General features: G+C 37.6%; 1 protein-coding gene across 1 annotated transcript in view; it reads left to right on the top strand.

Moving 5' to 3' along the window:
- The window catches only part of TDRD3 (tudor domain containing 3), a 116829-nt gene that overhangs the window by 58611 nt on the left and 37610 nt on the right, over positions 1-20608 (top strand). The window contains exons 5-10 of the mRNA XM_074160280.1: positions 1289-1430; positions 9584-9655; positions 10223-10372; positions 11072-11212; positions 15413-15569; positions 15937-16062. Coding sequence (XP_074016381.1) covers positions 1289-1430; positions 9584-9655; positions 10223-10372; positions 11072-11212; positions 15413-15569; positions 15937-16062 — 788 coding nt within the window. The remainder of the gene's footprint in view (positions 1-1288; positions 1431-9583; positions 9656-10222; positions 10373-11071; positions 11213-15412; positions 15570-15936; positions 16063-20608) is intronic.

Below are 20608 nucleotides of genomic sequence, written 5' to 3'. Positions count from 1 at the left end.
TACTTGAAGAGTACTCAGTAGAAGACATAGTTTGAAAGCTTTTAGATAAAACCTCAAAAACATCAGCGAACTCATTACTCTAATAATCATGTGAGCTCTTCTTTTCAAGTAAGATTGTATGAAAATTTAATTTGTGTTGTATCTGTTTGTTTCAGTTTTGAAGTTGGATTATTATTATCCTGGAATAATGTGCTGTTTCAGTACATAGTGTTTCTTTAAACAAATAATAAAAATCACAGTTTTCTTTTAAATTAGAAGCTCTTCATTATTAGGGTTTCTCTGTATTGCTCCCTGCCTTTCAATATTTTAATTTTTTGCCATTTTTCTTTCATGTCTATTTTTTCTGATATCAGTTTCTTTGCTTTTATCAGAACAATACTGAAAATCCATTAATATTGCTAAGGTTAGTGGTTATTGCTGAAATTGGCTGACTTCACTGTGAGTGTTCCTCACTGTGTGATATGGTCCTGTGATAGTAGCGATAGTTTTAGTATATTTTGAAGAAGTTATTGTCTCTCAGTTGTGAGGTTATAACTGACTGCACTGTTTCTCACAAGAAAAATCATAGTTTCCAGACTGTGCTGCTTGTCATATCTTTCAATTATGGCTTGGAGATGCGTGATTGTTTTATGCATCTGCTGTTGTTTTTCATAGGGTACATTCACAGGAAAAGCAGGTAGGTACCTTCTGGTGGGAGTAGACCACAGAGAGCATCCATATGTTTTCAAATGATAGAATAATGAGAGAAGCAGCACTACAAGATGTATGTTTTTATATTTATTCTGCTACTGTGCTGGCTGTTAGTAAGGTATAGAAAGCTTCTTTTCTAACAGCTCTTTGTTTTCCCCTAAGTTAAATATCTAAAACAAATGAGATGATTAACCATCTGGAGGTCTTCCGTTTATTAACTATAAATGCATCCTAGAATGAGGAACTTATTCTTAGACAACTGATTTTAAGACATCTTCTGTTAGTCTAAACAAATCACATCCTTAGTTTGGTATTGTTAAATTGGATTTTAACCAAACAGACAATTTTCAAACATTCATCTCTGTTAGAATCTAATTTGCAATATGGCATTTTTGTGTAATGAATGGGAAGCATTCCAATAAAGCTATTGAAAAGTACTGTGCATCCTGAAGGAATTAGTGCAAAAGGTTTTGATGCTAATTTTTTATTATGAAGTATGACATTGTTGGAAGTATCATAAGAGTAGATTTTTATATGTTTTTGGTGGCAGAAAATTAATCAACGTATTTGAAATATTTGGCTTTGCTTCTACTTCTAGCCTGAACACTCCACCTGGAACAAAAATTAAGCTTTCAGGAACTGTTGAAGTGAGAAATGGATTCTTGCTGTTGGATGACAGTAACACAGCAGTTCTCGGAGGTGAAGTGGAGCATCTTATAGAGAAGTGGGAATTGCAAAGGGTGAGGTAACACCACTGGAAATGCTTGTCTTACAGGATGCATATTACAATGAATGACATCGAGCTGAATGTGTTGACTGTGACCTTCCATATGATAAGCTTTTAGAACTTTACAGTCACAATATTTTTAGGGTTGAAGCCAAATGTGTGGTCTTATGTATAAGGTATCTTATAAGTGATCTTAAACAGGAACTGATTCCTTTCATTGTCAGCAAGGATTGAAAACATTAATCAAATGTATGAAATTTAGTGCAGTCACAGGTGGTTACTTTCCTAAACAGTGTGTTTGATACCAAAATATAGTTGCCTTTTACAATTACCGTCTGTGTATTTTTGAGGCAAAAAAACTAATAGTAAGTGTATGGAAAGCACTGATATTGGTAACCTTACGTATGAATTCTGTATTGCAGATTTCATCAGTGCTTTAGGTAATTTGTGATTAGAAAGACAAATTGGAGGTTTTAAAATCTTTTAACAAGCCATAAATACTCTTAAGCCCCTCTATTCGTTTTTACCCCGATTCCTGTCACAATAGAATAAAAGTTGCTGCAGGAAGACTTTTTCATATGTTTTCTCATATGTTTTCATATGTTTCACTCAACGAGTGGAAGTTCCTAGGGCAGGAAGTTGTGACCCTGCTACAAACAGTCACAAATACTTGCTGGATTGACTATTATTAATACAGACACACATCTCTATACTTTTACATCCACATCTCTGAAACAGAGTAACTTCTTATGAGCTTCTTTTATTGTTGATAATGCTGTTTGGCACAGTTGTTTTTATTACGGCCAGCCTTCTTTGGTCTTGATTTGTGTTTTGTAGATTTGAGCAAACTGGACCAATGTTTATTTGAACATTTGAGTTACACAGTGTCCATTCTAGTAGATTCTGTTTGGCATCCTTTTCATGCTTTTATAGGTAAAAGTAGTTTTTTAAAAACATTCCTGGTGTTAAATGAAACTGCTTGTTTGATTGAAAAGAAGGTTCTGGGACCAACAGCAGAAACTATCACATTTACCATTTTTGTTCATATTTATTAGTCTTGTGAATTCTCTCTTCGGTTAAAAAATGCTAAGTTTTAAGGTTGATGGGGTGTGAAGAGACACATAAAACTAACACATTCTTAGGAATGCCAAATAGTTGATAAGAAGAAGGGTCAATGGAATCGGTTAGCTTTATCAGTGATATTTTGGACAGTCTGTTTTCATGTTTATTCTATTGGGGTTTCAACAAATAAATGTTGCTCTATAAATATTCATTTGTTTTGATGTCAGTGGAACACATCCTGTTTACAAGAAAGCAAACCATTTAATAACCATTGGCATGCTGCTGACTACAACTTTCAGCACTTGTTGTTAGCCAGTTCTTCTGGCTTTATGTTGATGTGTTTACAAGAGTGGTAACTAGGTTTTCACTTATTAACTCTGGTAATATAAAAGTGTAGAAAGTTAACTATTGCCTATTGCTACCCCTTTGGTTTTCTGGTTCCATCTTGCAATTTGCCGGAGTGTTGCTTTCTTTTTCTCATTGACCAGCTCACAGCACACGATCAGGTTCCCAACCTAAATGTGGCCATGACAGAAAAGCTGTGGGTGACAAGAAATCAGTTTGGACGGATGAACCATGACCACTGGAAATCGTAGTTCCAGTTCTATATCCAGACTGACAGCTAGACAGATAATGCTCAAACAAGTCTATAGAAGCCAGATGCTACTTTGATGGCAGCTTCCTCATGAACTCGATGTTTCTGTCCTGTTCAGAAAGCTTTACAGAGGAGATTGGTTGACAAATAAGTGAGATTGTCAACTCTCAAAGATATTTAAGTGAGGACTTCGCCACTCCTTGTCTAATCTTGCCACTGAAGCTTAAATGAAATGCTGAACTGTGTTTGTTTGCATAAAAACACAGAAAACTTGTATTTGCGCGACTATTTCAAATTACTTGTTTTGGAGCCTTTTTTTCTCTCTCCACTACGACGTCTGAGAAGTGTTAATTGGGCTGCTTCTGTAGATGGTGAAATAAGTTTCTATTGTACTTATTAAAAAAGTTAGTGCGATTAACCCAAATAATATTGGAGAACTTCAGAATTTAAAGTTGTTTGTCCAGTCTTAAATTATTGCCCTTGCACCTATCTGTCAGTTTTCAGTTGCATTACCGTTTTTTTTTCCATTCAGAATGTTGTTTGAAGTTGCTTTCGAGAGGAATCAAGTTTTAGTGATAAAAGACATGCACTACAAATATAGTGTATGTTAATGAATGCAGTATTATCACACTGCAAATATAGTTCATGTGGAATAAATGTATCCTTTGTAGCATTTGATTTTATCATAAGGTAATTCTTGCCTAGAAATTTCAATTTCTCTTTAAGTGTCACTATCTAAGTGACAGTAAATGAGTCGCTAAGGAGAAAATGAGAATGTTACTCTGTGTTGTTTTTTCTAGACTATTTGAAAATAAAAGGTAATATGTCATGGACTTCTTTAGGTGAGAATACAGTTCCAAATAATTACTGCTTCACAGTGTTCCCAGTGTTCTGGTGGTGACTGGTGTCTCAATCAGTGAGGATCAGTATCAGCAAGATAATTGCTGGTACCCTTCTTACAAAGAAAGAGTACTTTGTATTGTTATTAATCAAAATATCAGACAATCTGTAAGTGAAGGCTGAAGCAAATTTTGCTGAGATGATTGGTGAGACTGTTTGCTAGGCCCTTTAATTTTTAAAACATAAAATCTGACAAATTACAGATTATCTAAAAGTAAAATTCTCTAGTATGTTTCTTCTCTTTTTGTGGAGGTGAGGCTAAATATCAAGGTTACCTGATGGGAAAAGGGAGTAGTTTTATGTGTACTTCAAAAATTATCCCCTCACACTTCTTTCTAATATAATAGTGTATAATATCTAGGAATTCAGTCTCATATTGTAAACCTTTGTTTCTTAAGATATTCTCTGGGAAATATTTTTTTTATTGTTACAATTCAAATACAGCAGAAAGGGTAAAAGAAGCATACTAAAAGTCTTAATAACAAAGTTTATTATAAGTGACAGTTACTACTCTGCTACAAGCAAATTTAATTGTAAATAAAATATATTGTTCTTGTTTGCTTTTTATTTGGTACAAAGTAGAGTTTAATTTCCAAAGCAGTTGTTCTCACTTCTCAGCAGACAGTGCTACTTGAGAAGAAAATCTCAAAGCTGTTATTTACCATTAGGCAATGTTCTTTCATTCTGCATAACAATTTTATGCAATAAATTGTTATGATTCAAAATACATGTAGCTAAATGTTAGTAAATATGCAGTCAATTTTAAGTGCTTTTTTGCTATTTGCCAAATTATATGTTTGAGCAGTAGTTTGGAACAGTCTTTTTCTTGCATGTGTTTCCTTGATTATGATTTGGGGAAGAAAAAAAAAGTGTGACCTTTAACTTAAGCAAGTGCTTCCTAATTATTGGGCATGAGGAATTAACTATGATCAAATGCTCAAGTTCTTAGGTTATCATATAAATATTTTTATCATAATTTGATTCAGGGCTGGGATTCATTCCAGAATTGCCTACATTTCTCTAGATCCAAACAAAAAAAATAGTGTAGTGTTTACTCATAAAATCATAAAATTGCCTAGGTTGGAAGGGACCTTTTAAGACCATCTAGTCCAACCATCAACCTAACTCTGATAAAAACCATCACTAAACCATGCCTCTAAGCACTACGTCAAGCCGTCTTTTGAATACCTCCAGGGATGGTGCCTCAACCACTTCCCTGGGCAGCCCATTCCAATGCTTAATAACCCTTTCAGTGTAAAAATTCTTCCTAATATCCAACCTGAACCTCCCCTGGTGCAACTTGAGGCCATTTCCTCTTGTCCTATCGTCTGTGACTTGGGAGAAGAGACCGACCTCCTCCTCTCTACACCCTCCTTTCAGGTAGTTATAGAGAGTGATAAGGTCTCCCCTCAGCCTCCTTTTCTCTAGGCCGAACAACCCCAGCTCCCTCAGCCTCTCCTCATAAGACTTATTCTCCAGTCCCCTCACCAGCTTCGTTATCCTTCTCTGGACCTGTTCCAGCACCTCAATGTCTTTTTTCTGGTAAGGAGCTCAAAACTGGACACAGTACTTGAGGTGGGGCCTCACCAGTGCCGAGTACAGGGGGACGATCACCTCCCGAGTCCTACTCACCACGCTGTTCTTGATACGGGCCAGGGTGCTGTTGGCCTTCTTGGCCACCTGGGCCACCAGGTCCTTTTCTGCCAGGCAGCTCTTCAGCCACTCTTCCCCAAGCCTGTAGCGCTGCCTGGGGTTGTTGTGACCCAAGTGCAGGACCCGGCACTTGGCCTTGTTGAACCTCATCCCATTGTACCAAGAACGCCTACCCTGGGGGAGCAAAGTGGCTTGGCCATGAATTGATTGTTGTACTGCACTGCTTCAGTTAATAGATAGGGGAAGGTAGGAGTGTGCTACAGTGATCGGCCCTTGGTTAGCTCACAATTCTAAACAACACTTGAAGTGAGCTGATTGAAACTAAAGCAGAAAAAAAATTATGATATCTGCACTTCTAAGTGCTTTGTTTTGAATAATTTATTGAATACTTTAACAGTGTTTTTTACTCCAAGGCATGAGGAAAAGGATTTTTAATTTTTTTTTTCCACACTTGAAAGTGATTAATAACCACAAATGATTTAGAAAATGATCTTTGTTTCCTAAGTAAAAGTTAACTTGAAAAGAGTGGAACAAAAGTTTTGATTTGGGTATTTAGCTAATTGGTTAGCTAAATTACTTTTTTATTTCAAGAAATCCTCTGGAAGTGTAATGACTTAAAGCATATTCATGTTTATGCTACAGTTTTCACATGATGGAATTAAATCAATTTTACATTAGGGTAATAAATATATAGGTAAATGTCATATATAGCCTTAAGTGATTAAAACTTTCTCTGCCAGTGGCGAGTAGTAAATGATGTCTGTAATCAAGCATGACTGTCCCAGTGGGAAAAAAGGGACAATAAGAAGTGAAGATGATAAAACAGATGCATTATAGGAAATGCACTTTTGAAGCATTTTAGCAGAATTAAGGACCGGTTCTTCCTTTTTCCACTTCTGAAACCAAATGTTTCTGTCTAATACGGAGGGCCACGAAGATGATCAGATGGATGGAGAACCTCCCCTATGAAGACAGGCTGAGGGAGTTGGGGTTGTTCAGCCTGGAGAAGAGAAGGCTCCAGGAAGTCCTCATAGCAGCCTTTCAATATCTGAAGGGAGCCTACAGGAGAGCCGGAGAGGGACTCTTTGTCAGGAAGTGTAGTGACAGGACAAGGGGTAATGGTTTTAAATTGGAAGAGGGGAGATTTAGATTAGATATTAGGAGGAAATTCTTTACTGTGAGGGTGGTGAGGCATTGGAACAGGTTGCCCAGGGAAGTTGTGGATGCCCCGTCCCTGGAAGTGTTTAAGGCCAGGCTGGATGGGGCTTTGAGCAACCTGCTGTAGTGGGAGGTGTCCCTGCCCATGGCAGGGGGGTTGGAACTCGATGATCTTTAAGGTCCCTTCCAACTCTAACCATTCTATGATTCTAATACTAAGTAATTAACATGTAACCGAATGTTGATTCCAGTGATTTGGATTTTCTTGCAGGTTGCTGCAGTTCTCAAATTGTAAAGAAAGAAAAAGTTTATCAACTATGAGCAGATATATTTAATGCAATGTTTACAAATCCATCTTTTTACTGTTGTTGGCCGCTATTAATTTTTATTATTTGAGAATGCTTTGTTTTCAGGCCTAGGTCACTAATTGCCTCATTGTAGCTAAGAGTTTAGAGTGCTTCTGTTCTATAAATACTAAGTATCAGTAATTGTTATCCTTATTGTTTTGGTCTTCGTGATCCAAAGACCTGGTGATGAATTTAGCTTATGTACCCTACTTTTCATAAGGCCACAGGGGAAATGTTATAATGGCAGAGTATTTTGGTTCCAACAGTGCAAAAATAGATGGTTTAAAAAACATTTTTTGGAAGAGCACACAGCCTGAGCTCTTGGATGCCTTGGCTATATAAAGTTGTATTATCTTTATCAGAGAATAGAGTCTTGACTAATTGTTTCAGTATTTGCTTCTACATGGCTTCATGAATTTCACAGAGTTGGGAGGGACTTCTGGAGGTCATCTTGTCCAGCCCCCCTCCTTAAACAGGGCCACCTAGAGCCAGTTGCCCAGAACAATGTTCAGGCAGCTTTTGAATATCTCCAAGCATGGAGGCACTAGAACCACCCTGGGCAACCTGTGCCAGTGCTTGGTCATCCTCACTGTAAAAAATTGTTCAGGGAGGAACCTTCTCTGTTTCAGTTTGTGCCTATTTCCTTTGGTCCTGTCACTGGGCACCACTGGGAAGAGTCTAGCTCCATCTTCTTTACAGTCTCCCCTCAGGTATTTGTGTAGATTGTTAAGATCCCCCTGAACCTTGCCTTCTCTAGGTTGAATTTGTCTGACCTATTCTTAGACACTTTGAAACTGAATGTCTTTTACAACCTCTAGTGGCAGCAAGTCCACCAAGTGCTATGTAAAGAAAAGGTGGTGGGTTCAGTAGCCCAGCTGAAGTGCATTTACATCCATGCATGCAGCATGGGCAACAAACAGGAGGAGCTGGAAGCCATTGTGCAGCAGGAAAACTATGATATAACTGCCATCACAGAAACATGGTGGAATCACTCGCATAACTGGAGTGTTGTAACAGATGGTTATAAACTCCTCAGGAGGGATAGGCAAGGAAAGAGAGGTAGTGGGGTAGCCCTGTATGTTAGTGAGTGTTTTGATTGTCTAGGGCTTAATGGTGATGATGGTAGGCTTGATTATTTATGGGTGAGAATCAGGGGAGAAGACCAACAAGGCAGATGTCATGGTAGAAATCCGTTATAGACCACTCAAACAGGATGAATGGGCAGATGAAATATTCTATAAACAACTGGGAGAAGTCTCACAATCGTTAGTCCTTGTTCTCATGGGGGACTTCCACTTACCAGATGTCTGCTGGAAATACAGTACAGCAGAGAGGAAACAGTCTAGGAGGTTCCTGGAGTGTGTGGAAGACAGATTCCTGACACAGCTGGTGAGTGCTGTGGAAACTAAGAAAGGTGCCCCACTGGACCTGTTGTTCATGAACAGAGAATGACTTGAGAGTGATGTGAAGGTTGGAGGCCGTCTTGGGCGTATCGATCATGAAATGGTCGAGTTTCCAATTCTTGGAGAAATGAGGAGGAGGGCTAGTAGATCTACCACCTTGGACTTCCAGAGGGCAGACTTTGAGCTATTTAGGAGCCTGGTTGACAGAGTCCCTTGGGAGGCACTCTTGAAGGGCAAAGAAGTCCAGGAAGGCTGGACATTCTTCAAGAAGAAAATCTTTAAGGTACAGGAGCAGGCTGTCCCCGTGTGCCAAAAGACAAGCTGGCGGGAAAGAAGACCAGCCTGGCTGAACAGAGAGCTATGGTTGCAACTAAGGGGGAAAAAGAGAGTTTATGACCTTTAGAAGAAGGGGCAGGCCACTCAGGAGGACTACAAAGATGTTGTGAGGTTACACAGGGAGAAAATTAGAAGGGTCAAAGCCCATCCAGAACTTAATGTGGCTACTGCCATAAAAGACAATAAAGAATGTTTCTCTAAATACATTAGCAACAAAAGGAGGACTAAGGAGAATTTCCATCCTTTCTTGGATGTGGAGGGAAACATAGTGGACCAAGGATGAGGAAAAGGCTGAGGTACTTAATGCCGCCTTTGCCTCAGTCTTTAATAGTAATACCAGTTGTTCTCCTGGTAGCCAGTCCCCTGAGCTGGAAGACGGGGATGGGGAGCAGAATGAAGCCCCCGTAATACAAAGGGAAGCAATGAGGAGCCTGCTACAGCACTTAGACACACAGAAATCTATGGGACTGTATGTGTTTCCTTCATGAATTTCCTGCTGCAAATTTTTGTGATTTTCTTTGTCTCCCTGCCCCTCATCCAGCTTTCTCCTTGCTTAAGTGAAGTGTCCCAGGATTTTAAGTATATCATAGGTTTTATTTTTTATGCTTAGAATGTTCAACTTGCAAGTTTTGTGTACTTTCTGAAATAGAGACATTTATCATATAATCTGGGTTTTGTTCGCAATTTGTTAATCAACTATTTTGTTTTACAGAGTTTAGCAAAACACAATAGGAGTAACATTGGAACAGAAGGTGGTCCTCCCCCTTTTTTGCCTTTTGGGCAGGTATAGTATACTTCTCTTTGTCAGTTCGTAAAAAAAAAACCAAACCAAAACCAACTGTATTGTGATATCTAGGAAACCTGTTTCCATTTAGATAAAGGCTATCAAAACACCTTCAATCATGATGACTTGGATCTAAACCATGTGCCTGTTAAAAAAGAAATAAAAAATTACATTGATCGTGTCAGTTTGTTGCGCCAGTTCATATTTAATGCTTTTCTTTGGAAACTTAAAATTTTATTTAGTGTGTGGAGCCTTTGATTCTTCCCATCAGATATTGTAGGTGCTAATGTATTCCCTTCTTAAATGACAAAGGTATTTACAAGAATCATATTAGCTACATGGTGAACTAAGCTTAAAATGTAAAAGTCATTCTTTTTGGCCTGTCTAGTGGACCAGTGGAGTGTGCTTTCAGCAAAGACATCTAGATGTGCGAGGTGGATGTTTTTGCTGTCATGTTCTTTATCTACAGTTGTGCTACTCCAATGGAATAGTAGGTCTGTTGGTTTTTTTTCTTTTCAAATGAGAGTAGGCAGAAGAGTTAATTAAAACTTTCTTTTGCGTTTTCAGAAATGTGCCTCTCATGTGCAAGTGGACAGCAGAGAGCTTGATCGCAGAAAGACTCTGCAAATGACAAATATTGTAAAACCTGTTGCGGACAATGATGAATTTGAAAAGCAGAGAACAGCTGCTATCGCGGAAGTAGCAAAGAGCAAGGAGGTTAGAATGCATGAGTTGCGGCATTTTACTTACTGTGATTGATCTGTTCTTGTTATTTTAAGCATTTCTCTCTTAAATGACAAATGCTTTCTGATGTTTGTCGCCTTACAATTCTACTCGTGTCTTTAAAAAGATGAGTCCAAAACAGAGTCTTTTTGGATTGATGAGTATGTTCTTATTTTAATAAAGCTAATAAAGGTATCATAATGTTTTATTGTAGCTATGATTTTGATTTGATACCTCTATTAAAAAATGTGGGGTTTACAATTTAGCTAAAAAGATTTAAGTAATAAATACACATTATCAGTTGTCATCTGCTTTTTTCAGTTCTTAAAAGCCCCCAATTCCCTGCATTCAGCCTGAAAGAATAGCTAGGAAGTTTAGTTCTAACATGTCAGGTTTTTATGTCCTCCCTTGGTTTTCCTTTTTAGTTTATTTTTCCAATTTACTTGGTAAGTCATAAAAACTAGAATTATATACCCTTTTTACAGCCTCATTTGGACATAGGGGAAAAAATAAGTCCTACCTAATAAATTCATCTTTTTGTGCACGTAAATTAGTGCTTTATTTGTTGGTGCAAAGACAATCATAAAAAATACAGCTGCATCAATTTTACTGCACTTTTTCTACTCGCTAAATATTAAGGCATATTTTCATAAGTTCTGTTTACTGAAATGTTATTTTTGTGCTTATCTAAAGACCAAGACGTTTGGAGGAGGTGGTGGTAGTAACAGAAGTAATCTCAGTGTCAATGCTGGAGGGAATCGAAACAGGGAACTGTTCCAGAAAGAGAAGATAACAAAACCTGAGGGAAAGAATGAAGGTGTCTACCGAGAACTGGTAAGGTGGAAGACTTCAATGGAACCTTAAATGTGTACTATTAAAAAATGAAAACAAATATAACAAAAATAAAACCAAAGAGACCCTGAGGAATAAGGGCTTTCCTTTTCAATTTATTTTGAAGTTGGTTTAGAATACTTAAGGTGCTTTTGTATGTTACTGAGGTAGTTAGGAGTTTCAATGTGATTTTGTAATTTTGTCTTATCCAGTAAAATTTAAACTGAAGTCCTCACAAAAGAATAGTAGTAGTATATGTGGTATTGGACATTGCAGTATAGTTTTATTTTCTTGTTTAAATAAACTTAACAGCATGTTAACATTTTTTAATTCATTTTAGGCAGGAAGACTTTCATCCTTCAATTTCAACTTATCAAATAATATTTTAATGTAGCTTTTGTTCTGAATTAATTTAATATTTATTTTAAGAATCCATATTAAACCATTTCTTTTGATATTGAGAAAACTAAGTGGTACTCTGATATTTAAAAAAACAATGTAGAAATGCTTTTGTTGTGACATGAGAATATCATGCTTACAGTGTCACAAGTAATGTTTCATTTTGAGTAAGGTGGGTTACTATTGGAGAATTTGAACTGTGCCCCTTGATCCAGAATATCACCTTCCAATACATTTCATAACTTTATACTTACTGAGAAGTGTTCTTTGGGATCACAGCATTGAATTAAGTGGATGTAAGATGAGCAGTCATTGAAGTTTCTGTTTTGATTGCTTTAGCAATCTAAAAGCTTATGATGGAGAAAGCATTTGTTATCAAGAACAACTCCAGAAAGGAATTTCCAATTATGCAATAACAATTATTGATTCTGATTTGAGTGATGAAAGCGACTGAAAGAGGCATCGCAACAATGTAGTAACTCAGTAAACCAGTATTAAGATATTGATTATAAATATCACTTATTTATTCTTGAATATTTTCTGCCTTATTTACTTTTACCGAAGGTTTAACAATCAGAATAAAAGACAGTTAGGAATAGCAACTGCCTGCTATAATTTTGTTTGTATAGTGTGTGTCATAATCTTGCAGTGAGGAGAGCCTGCAGCAGTGCTGCCTCCAGCACTGTGCTCAGAAATGGCTGTACAGAATTGTAGAAATGTGAGCTGAAAGGACCTCAAGAGGTCATTTAGTCATCCTTCTCCCCGGTGTAGCACCAGTGGTACAGTTTGTCTTTCTCGACAACTGTGTCTTGACCTAAATAGACTTAACCTCTCCCCCCCACCCCAAAGAAACAGAGGAAAGCCCCAGCAACAAAAAAACCTCACAAAATTTAAATTGGGTAATTGTTTAAAGTATTCTGTTTTTCTTTTTTTCTCTATGAACTGCAAGAAACTTTCTTACATTGCACCGTAAAATGGCAACTGTAAAATTCCAATTTATCAAAACTTAATATTATGGCATTTAACATATCTAGGTGTTATTCAGAAGACAGAAATATGAACCTACTAAGCCTATATAGAAAGCCGTCTTCCGTTACAAATAATGATTTTTAGATATAAAAGCAATGGATAACAAACTTGTTTTGTCTTTTTAGAATTGTGACATCAAGTAGGTTTGATTGTCGACTTCTGTGTATATTGTTGGCTTGTGTGTATGTTTAGAAATGCCTAAAGGCTAAAGGTTTTTAGTCCATCCGATGTGTTACCTTCTGAAACAGCTGGAGCACTTGATCTTTACCTACAAAACAAGAAACAAAGAAGTGCAAAGTTTCTTCATAGACAGACAATAGATTGCAGAGGTCAATCATCCTCCTTTCTTCGTAGTCCTTATAGGATGTATCTTACAGTTTTCGTTGTCTTTTCAGTTTTGTATATGAGAAGCAAGTTTTGTGCTGTGTAAAAGAAGTTGAAGGGAGTATTGTTGACATCCAAAGATACTTAAGATATTACCTCATTTCTCAAGCAGTCTTTGTATCTGGGAAATTGCCTTTCCCTTGGGTCTCAAATTGTGCTCTATCCAAGTGTTTTTTTTTTTTCTTCTCTGTAGCTGAGAGTCCAGGTGCTTTATATATGAGTCTTCATTTCCTGCTGGTCTTTGAACATAGCTGTCATATGCACAGAATTTCCACCATTGAAAGGAGATGATGCGCAGTAATGGCTAGAAGTTCTCTTTTCATCCAAACCAGCTTCTTAGCTACCAAGGGGAGAAAAGTGAAGCAGATTGGCTGAGGAAGTACTTGCCTCTATTGTACCCTTGTTGCCACACAGAAGAATCTACGAGAATGGCCCAGAGGAGGAACTGTTATATTCTTTCATTAAAAATAAGACATTATTTAGGCAACTGGAAGTCAGACTCAAGTGGAATGATGATTCACTGTAGATGCTGAGGTCATGTTTCTGCCCCTTTGCTCTTTAAAGACCTTTTAAGTTGCTGTTCCTTTACTTACTCTTTGGACAGCTAATTTGGTAAATTTCAGTAATAATATAATAAATAATAATAAAAATGTAATATAATAATAACAGTAAATTTCAGCCTGAAGGGAGCCTACAGGAGAGCCGGAGAGGGACTCTTTGTCAGGAAGTGTAGTGACAGGACAAGGGGTAATGGTTTTAAATTGGAAGAGGGAAGATTCAGATTAGATATTAGGAGGAAATTCTTTACTGTGAGGGTGGTGAGACACTGGAACAGGTTGCCCAGGGAAGATGTGGATGCCCCATCCCTGGAAGTCAAGGCCAGGCTGGATGGGGCTTTGAGCAACCTGCTCTAGTGGGAGGTGTCCCTGCCCATGGCAGGAGGGTTGGAACTCAATGATCTTTAAGGTCCCTTCCAACTCCAACCATTCTATGATTCTAGAATCATCATAGAATCATAGAGTATCGTTGAGTTTGGAAATGCAGAAGGCTACATGAAAGCATTGGACTTAATATTGCTGAGCATGTGGGAGTTGTAGCCAAGCGCTGCAAAGTCATGTCTTCTTCATTACAGTGATATTTGCATAGCTAACCATAGTTATTAAAGTTATTTGAGTTGTTATATCTTCTCGCTTACTGTATTGAGAAATCTCTGTGTTGAGATAGCAACAACAAACGCAGTTTTTGTGTCTCTGCCCCCAAAAGGAGACCTGTTCATATCTGTTATCCCAAAGCACAGTGTGTACCTGGAATTAAGACAAAAAGTGAATGTATTAAAACATCAAGAGAAATGAGGAGTGGAGAGATTACATCATAAGACTGGAAAACAGAGGAGAGGAAGGGTTAAATGTTATTTGTCATACAACTCTCATACAGTTGTAATTTAAATCATTCTGGCAATAAAAGTTCATGTTCTTTTAAGCAGATGGAGAAAGAAGAGGTTGTGTATCTTAAAGGCTAAGTTCTGTTGGGTTTGAATTTCGGGGTGGGTGGGGTGGGATTGGAATGTCACAGTATGGCTATTTTGGAACCTGTTGACAAAACCTTACGTTCATGGAACTCTACTTAAGAATGTATTTGCTTACAGCTTTTGTAGTAAATGGGTAACTGGCATCGTTTTGGTTGGGTATGGGATGAGGAAGGACAGAGGACCTAGTCCTGTTTCATGTTTAGTGCATGTAGGTCTGTCCGCGCTGGAAGTTCTCACTTGAGTTCTTTAATGCACAGTGCAGATGTAAGGTTATTTTCTGTGATTAGTGCTCTGTGATTCCTGCTTAGCCTTTTTGTCATCATGCTCTCTACAGTTTAGAATAAGAAAGCCTGTATGAAGTAAATTGTTTGTATTTTTTTGCTTTCTTCTACAGAACCTTTAGTGATTATATTTTCTCCGTCTTTTAAGAAAACTGGGTTTTGTATTGTCTGTAAAAGTTGTGAAAGGGTCCAAAGAGGAACAAGTGGCTGGTTTTTATACTGGTTTACTTTGAGAGGTTCCTTTTAGTTTTCATCTCGGAGAAAGTATGTTAAGAGTCTGTCATACTATTCCAGTGTACAGCGAAGGAAGGGGTAGACTAGGGGAATTTGTGCTTGAAACCACATAATATTAGAACTGAAAACTGGTGAATTAAAAATCAAAATATTAAAAACCTTTCTACTAGCTCATTATTTGGACCTAAGAGAGATTGTATGTGAATTTTATATAAAACTGAAATATTTATCATCAGTGAAATATGGAATAGTGTTTCAATTAAAAATTAATGAAAAATTAAAATCTGGTTATTTTGTAGAGTCTCTGATGTATCTTATGATTAGTTCTGTGTGTACTTTTTATTTCAGGTTGATGAAAAGGCTCTGAAACACATAACAGAGATGGGTTTCAGCAAAGAAGCAGCAAGACAGGCACTTATGGATAACAGTAACAGCCTAGAGGCAGCATTAAATTTTCTTCTGAACAGCAGTAAACAGAAACCCGTTCAGGGACCACCACCTAGAGGTATAATTTGCAAAGAAATGCTTTAAAACAATGATTATGAGCAAAGGAATTTGTTTATGGTGGATTACCAATGTAGTTATAGAAGGGCATATCTGCATGGTTTTTTTCCTGCCAATTTGAATGCATTGCAAACCTGAAAGCAAATACTTAGAAAATACCTCTGTGTATTGTGTTCTTGTCAGAATTTTTGAATTTGAAGTCACAGATTTGAATGTCCTTAAATGGAAAATATCTGTATCTGTTTTGTCCATGGACTTTTTTAAAGATAGAAAATACAAATATTTTATAAAATCAAATACAACTTTTTTTAAAAAGTGGTAACTTTTTTTTTTATTTATTCCCCACAAATAACTTCTGATGTTTACAGGTAAAGGGAAGGGCCGAGGCCGAATAAGACCTGAAGATGAAGAAGAGCTAGGAAACACCAGACCGTCTGCACCAAGCACACTGTTTGATTTCTTGGAATCCAAAATGGGTACTCTAACAGTAGAGGGTAAGTTATTGAAATGAATGTATCTGGAATCAATTTTGGACAGTGTTGGTAAAATTTTTTTCTTAATTTTGTCATCTAAAAGGTGGTTCCTAGAACTTCTTCCACAGTCAGCAGTTAAAAAACCCAAGGATTGCTAGAGAGCTATTCCTCTCTTTTGAAGAAAGGTCAAATAAATCATACTGTGGTGGTTTGTGCTTCTGTCTTGATTATAGAAGAGCTTAGGATGTTTGTTTCAGGCTTAGATGTCTAGAAGTCAGTAATTTTGAAATAAAATAACATAAATCCCAGTTTGTTAATCTAATTTGATAAAGGCTCTCTTAAAGAACTTTAAGGGACTTACATGCTGTTCAGAAGTAAAGAAAAAAGCCATAACCGCAGTTCTCCTTCCTCAGTTTATGAACAGCGGGTGTTTATAAACAGCAGTGTTTTGTGTGCTGCCCAGTTAAGAGCTTAGTAATTGGGGTAAGCGTAATTGTTTTTGCATTCCCTCTATCTGGAGAAGAAGAAAAAAATACCTTTTTAGCTGCTGTAAAATATTAAACAACTATTTTTCTCGTGGTTTTCTTGCTGAATAACTGTAAAAACTGAGGGAAAGGTAGGATTTTAGGAAGAGGGAAGTGAAATATTCCCTCAGATTTAATGCAAAAGATTTGGGCTTTTTTTTTCTTAATATCCTTTCAGTTACTTTTCTTTCTGAAGAAGCCATATGAGAAAGTAGTCTATGCATCAGGATGTCTGTTTAGGTCTAAATCATGAAGTACTTTGGAAACTTTAATAGACAGATGTGTTAAAAGAAAAAAAAGGGAACTCCATCATCCTGAGGTCTCTAGAGGCTGCTGTAATATTGAAGTAAAATTTGCGGTAAGCTGAGTAATAAATGGAGATTGTTTTTTCTTTTGGTTATGGCCTTGGAGGTGTTTCAGCGGCCAACATGAAATGAAAATATCTGCTTCAGTTATTTAACATGAAGGTTTTGTGATGAAGTTGTAATTTTTTTCTCCATATAAAATGGGATTTTTCATAAAGGGTGCAAAAAAAGTCATACTAGTTTATATGAACTGTTTGATATTTTTGAGTTTTCTAAGGAATGAGTGCATCTAAGGAGTGACTGCATGTATATGTCATTATTTTAACAACTTAAGTTCCAAGATAGTCTTTGTCAGCTGTTAATAAGGGACTCTCTCTTGCTTTGTGTATTTTCACTGGATCTGGGATTATTTTTTTTTTAAAGTAATATTAAATAAGTGGAAAACAAGCTCATAGTAATGGAAAGTGAACAGGTTGCCCTATTGAGAAAGGTAGGAACGGCTGTAATGTCCGTAGATACCTGCATGTGAAGTACAAGTAGGACATCCCCATCACTTTGGTTAGTCAAATGAGACATCTTTTGTTGAATGTATTATTTTTGTTTGCAGCTTACATGTAATAGGTAAATATGTGTCTCTTTTTGCTATAGCAGTGAATTTAAGGTTCGTTGTGTGAGAGTCATTATTGAATTAGAAATGAAAACATGAAGCCATGTATAGTCTGTCAGTGCACCAAATTCCCTGTTTTCTGTGAGAATTAATAGGACTATCTGCCTTCCATTAAATGGATGCATGCTTTTTTTCAAGATGTATTATTGTTAGATTTTTCAGATGTTTGAAGCTGCACGTTTACAGTTGATACTTGCATAAGCAGTGTAGCATTTGCATTAATGTGTCTGAATCTTTTTTGCAGCCTGTAGCAATTAAAAGTCCACATATTCAGGTGGAAGAGAGCACAGCAGTCTAGAAATGCAGTTCTTGGAGCTGTACAGAGGATGTCTTTATCCAAAAAAAAGGAAGCAGCAGCAGCAAAGAACAACAACACACATTTTGTTATAGAAAACCTGCCCAACAGATGGGCTCAGGAATTAGTGAGCCTGCTAGCAAACCCAGAGGGCTCTTAGAATCATAGAATGGTTAGAGCTGGAAGGGACCTTAAAGATCATTAAGTTCCAACCCCCCTGCCATGGACAGGGACACCTCCCACTACAGCAGGTTGCTCAAAGCCCCATCCAGCCTGGCCTTAAACACTTCCAGGGATGGGGCATCCATAACTCCTCTGGGCAACCTGTTCCAGTGCCTCACCACCCTTACAGTAATGAATTTCTTTCTGGTATCTAATTTAAATCTCCCCTCTTCCAATATAAAACCATTGCCCCTTGTCCTATCGCTATACTCCCTGACAAAGAGTCCCTCCCCATCTCTTCTGTAGGCTCCCTTCAGATATTGGAAGGCTGCTATGAGGACTTCCTGGAGCCTTCTCTTCTCCAGGCTGAACAACCCCAACTCTCTCAGCCTGTCTTCATAGGGGAGGTGCTCCATCCCTCTGATCATCTTTGTGGCCCTCCGTTGGACCCGTTCCAACAGGTCCATGTCCTTCTTGTGTTGAGGACTCCAAAGCTGGACACAGTATTCCAGGTGGGGTCTCACGAGTGCAGAGTAGAGGGGTAGAATCACCTCCCATGACCTGCTGGCCACACTTCTCTTGATGCTGCCCAGGATGCAGTTGGCTTTCTGGGCTGTCAGCATGCACTGCCGGCTCATGTTGAGCTTCTCATCCACGAGCAGTCCCAAGTCCTTCTCCTCAGGGCCGCTCTCTAGTCATTCTCCACCCAATCTGTATTTGTGCCTGGGATTGCCATGTCCCAGGTGCAGGACCCTGCACTTGGCCTGGTTGGACTTCATGCGATTTGCACAAGCCCATCTCAAACCTGTCCAGGTCCCTCTGGATGGCATCCCTTCCCTCCAGTGTGTCGACTGCACCACCGAGCTTGGTGTCGTCGGCAAACTTGCTGAGGGTTCACTCTATCCCACTGTCCATGTCTCCAGCAAAGATGTTGAACAGCACTGCTCTCAGTACCGACCCCTGAGGAACATCACTTGTCACTGGCCGCCACTTGGACATTAAACCATTGACCACAACCCTTTGAGTGCGGCCATCCAGCCAGTTCCTTATCCACTGAGTGGTCCATCCATCGAACCCATGACTTTCCAATTTTGAGACCAGGATGTCGTGTGGTTTAGTGTCAAACGCTTTGCATAAGTCCGGGTAGATGACGTCTGTTGCTCTGCACTTGTCTACCAAGGCTGTGGCAGTATCGTGAAAGGCCACCAAATTTGTCAGGCTCTTGCTGCTGCTGGTAGAATTAGATTTACTGAGCCGTGTTGAAGTTCAGAAAACATTTTCATGACAAGCTGAGTTTTAACTGTGAACAGATACTATATAGAGAGAGCAGGTATTATATTGTTGCTGTGTGTTTATTTGAGTTTCGTTGCAACAGTGTCTTTTTTGGCCTGCAAAACAAGTGATTTCTAAGTAGCTAAACACCTTTTATATTTCAATTGGGTCTAGATTTTACTGAAACAGTTTGTAGGAAGTGAACCAAAAGTTACAGTAGAATTCCTTTTCTTATTATGTGTGTTGTTTGTAGTTTAAGGTGAGTAGTCACAAGCTTATGGCTTTCTTTATGAAACAAAGCTAGTTGTAGATCTAATATCTATGTAGTGAATCTTCAATGGTTTTGTCAGACATTTAAAAGGTATTTTCTTTAAGTATTTTAAACACACAAGCATTCTACATTAGCTGATACAATTTTGTAAACTGTTCAGGTGATGAATATAATTGCATTTTCTAAAGCATCTGTAGGGAATTTTACTTGAGAGAGATTTTTGGCAAGTTATTTTGTTTACCAAAGATGAGTTAGTTTTTTACAATGAAAAGAAATAAAAACAGTTGTGGTGGTTTTCTCTCACATTACAACCATTGGGTTTTTTTGCTGGATAAATTTAGTGCTTATATTGAGAGATTAGAGAAGGCTTTTATGTGTGACAAAGACATTTAAAGGAAAAATAATAGAAATAATCCCCATGGGATATATGCCTTTCTTACTGTCAATAATTTTATAGTAAGTAAGTAATAGTAATTTCCCAAGAATTGTGAAATGAGTGAAATGCTTCTTTTAAAATGATACTGCTAATTGGTAGTGTTTGCTTAGGGGGAGTTTTATGATCCTTTGAGTTTAGTACATGTACATAGCCAATATACTGTAGTGTAATAAGGCATAGTGTTATGTGAGTAAAAAAAAAAATTGTTATATTAGCATATATACTTTAGTTTATAGTCTTCCATATTGTGTTTTAAAAATAAATTTGTGTATTCTTCCCTCTTAAATAAAAATAAAGATTCCATAAATGTCATAAGAAGAAAAACACAATTCTATGAAAACTTTGTAAAGGCTTTGGACTCCTTCAGTTTCCAAAAGTTCTGGCATATTTCCTAACATGACACATAGGGGTTTTGGTTTTGTGTGTTTTAACAATATATTGGGGCTTTTTTTAGCATTCTCTGAATGAAGAATATGCAATGTGATGCAATTCCCGAGTCATGCTTTTCTGAAAAAAACCCCAAAACGTGCTAGCATTTTTGAAGAGTTCATAAAGTGTTCTGATTGCTTTTTAAACATTTCTACCTTCTTACCTTTTGAAGACATAACAACACATGTTCTTGTACTTACTGTTAT

This window comes from Numenius arquata, chromosome 1 (assembly GCF_964106895.1).
Source record: "Numenius arquata chromosome 1, bNumArq3.hap1.1, whole genome shotgun sequence".
Classification (NCBI taxonomy): domain Eukaryota; kingdom Metazoa; phylum Chordata; class Aves; order Charadriiformes; family Scolopacidae; genus Numenius; species Numenius arquata.
Note: the sequence above shows the minus strand (reverse complement) of the source record. Positions and strands in the feature narration are given on the sequence as shown.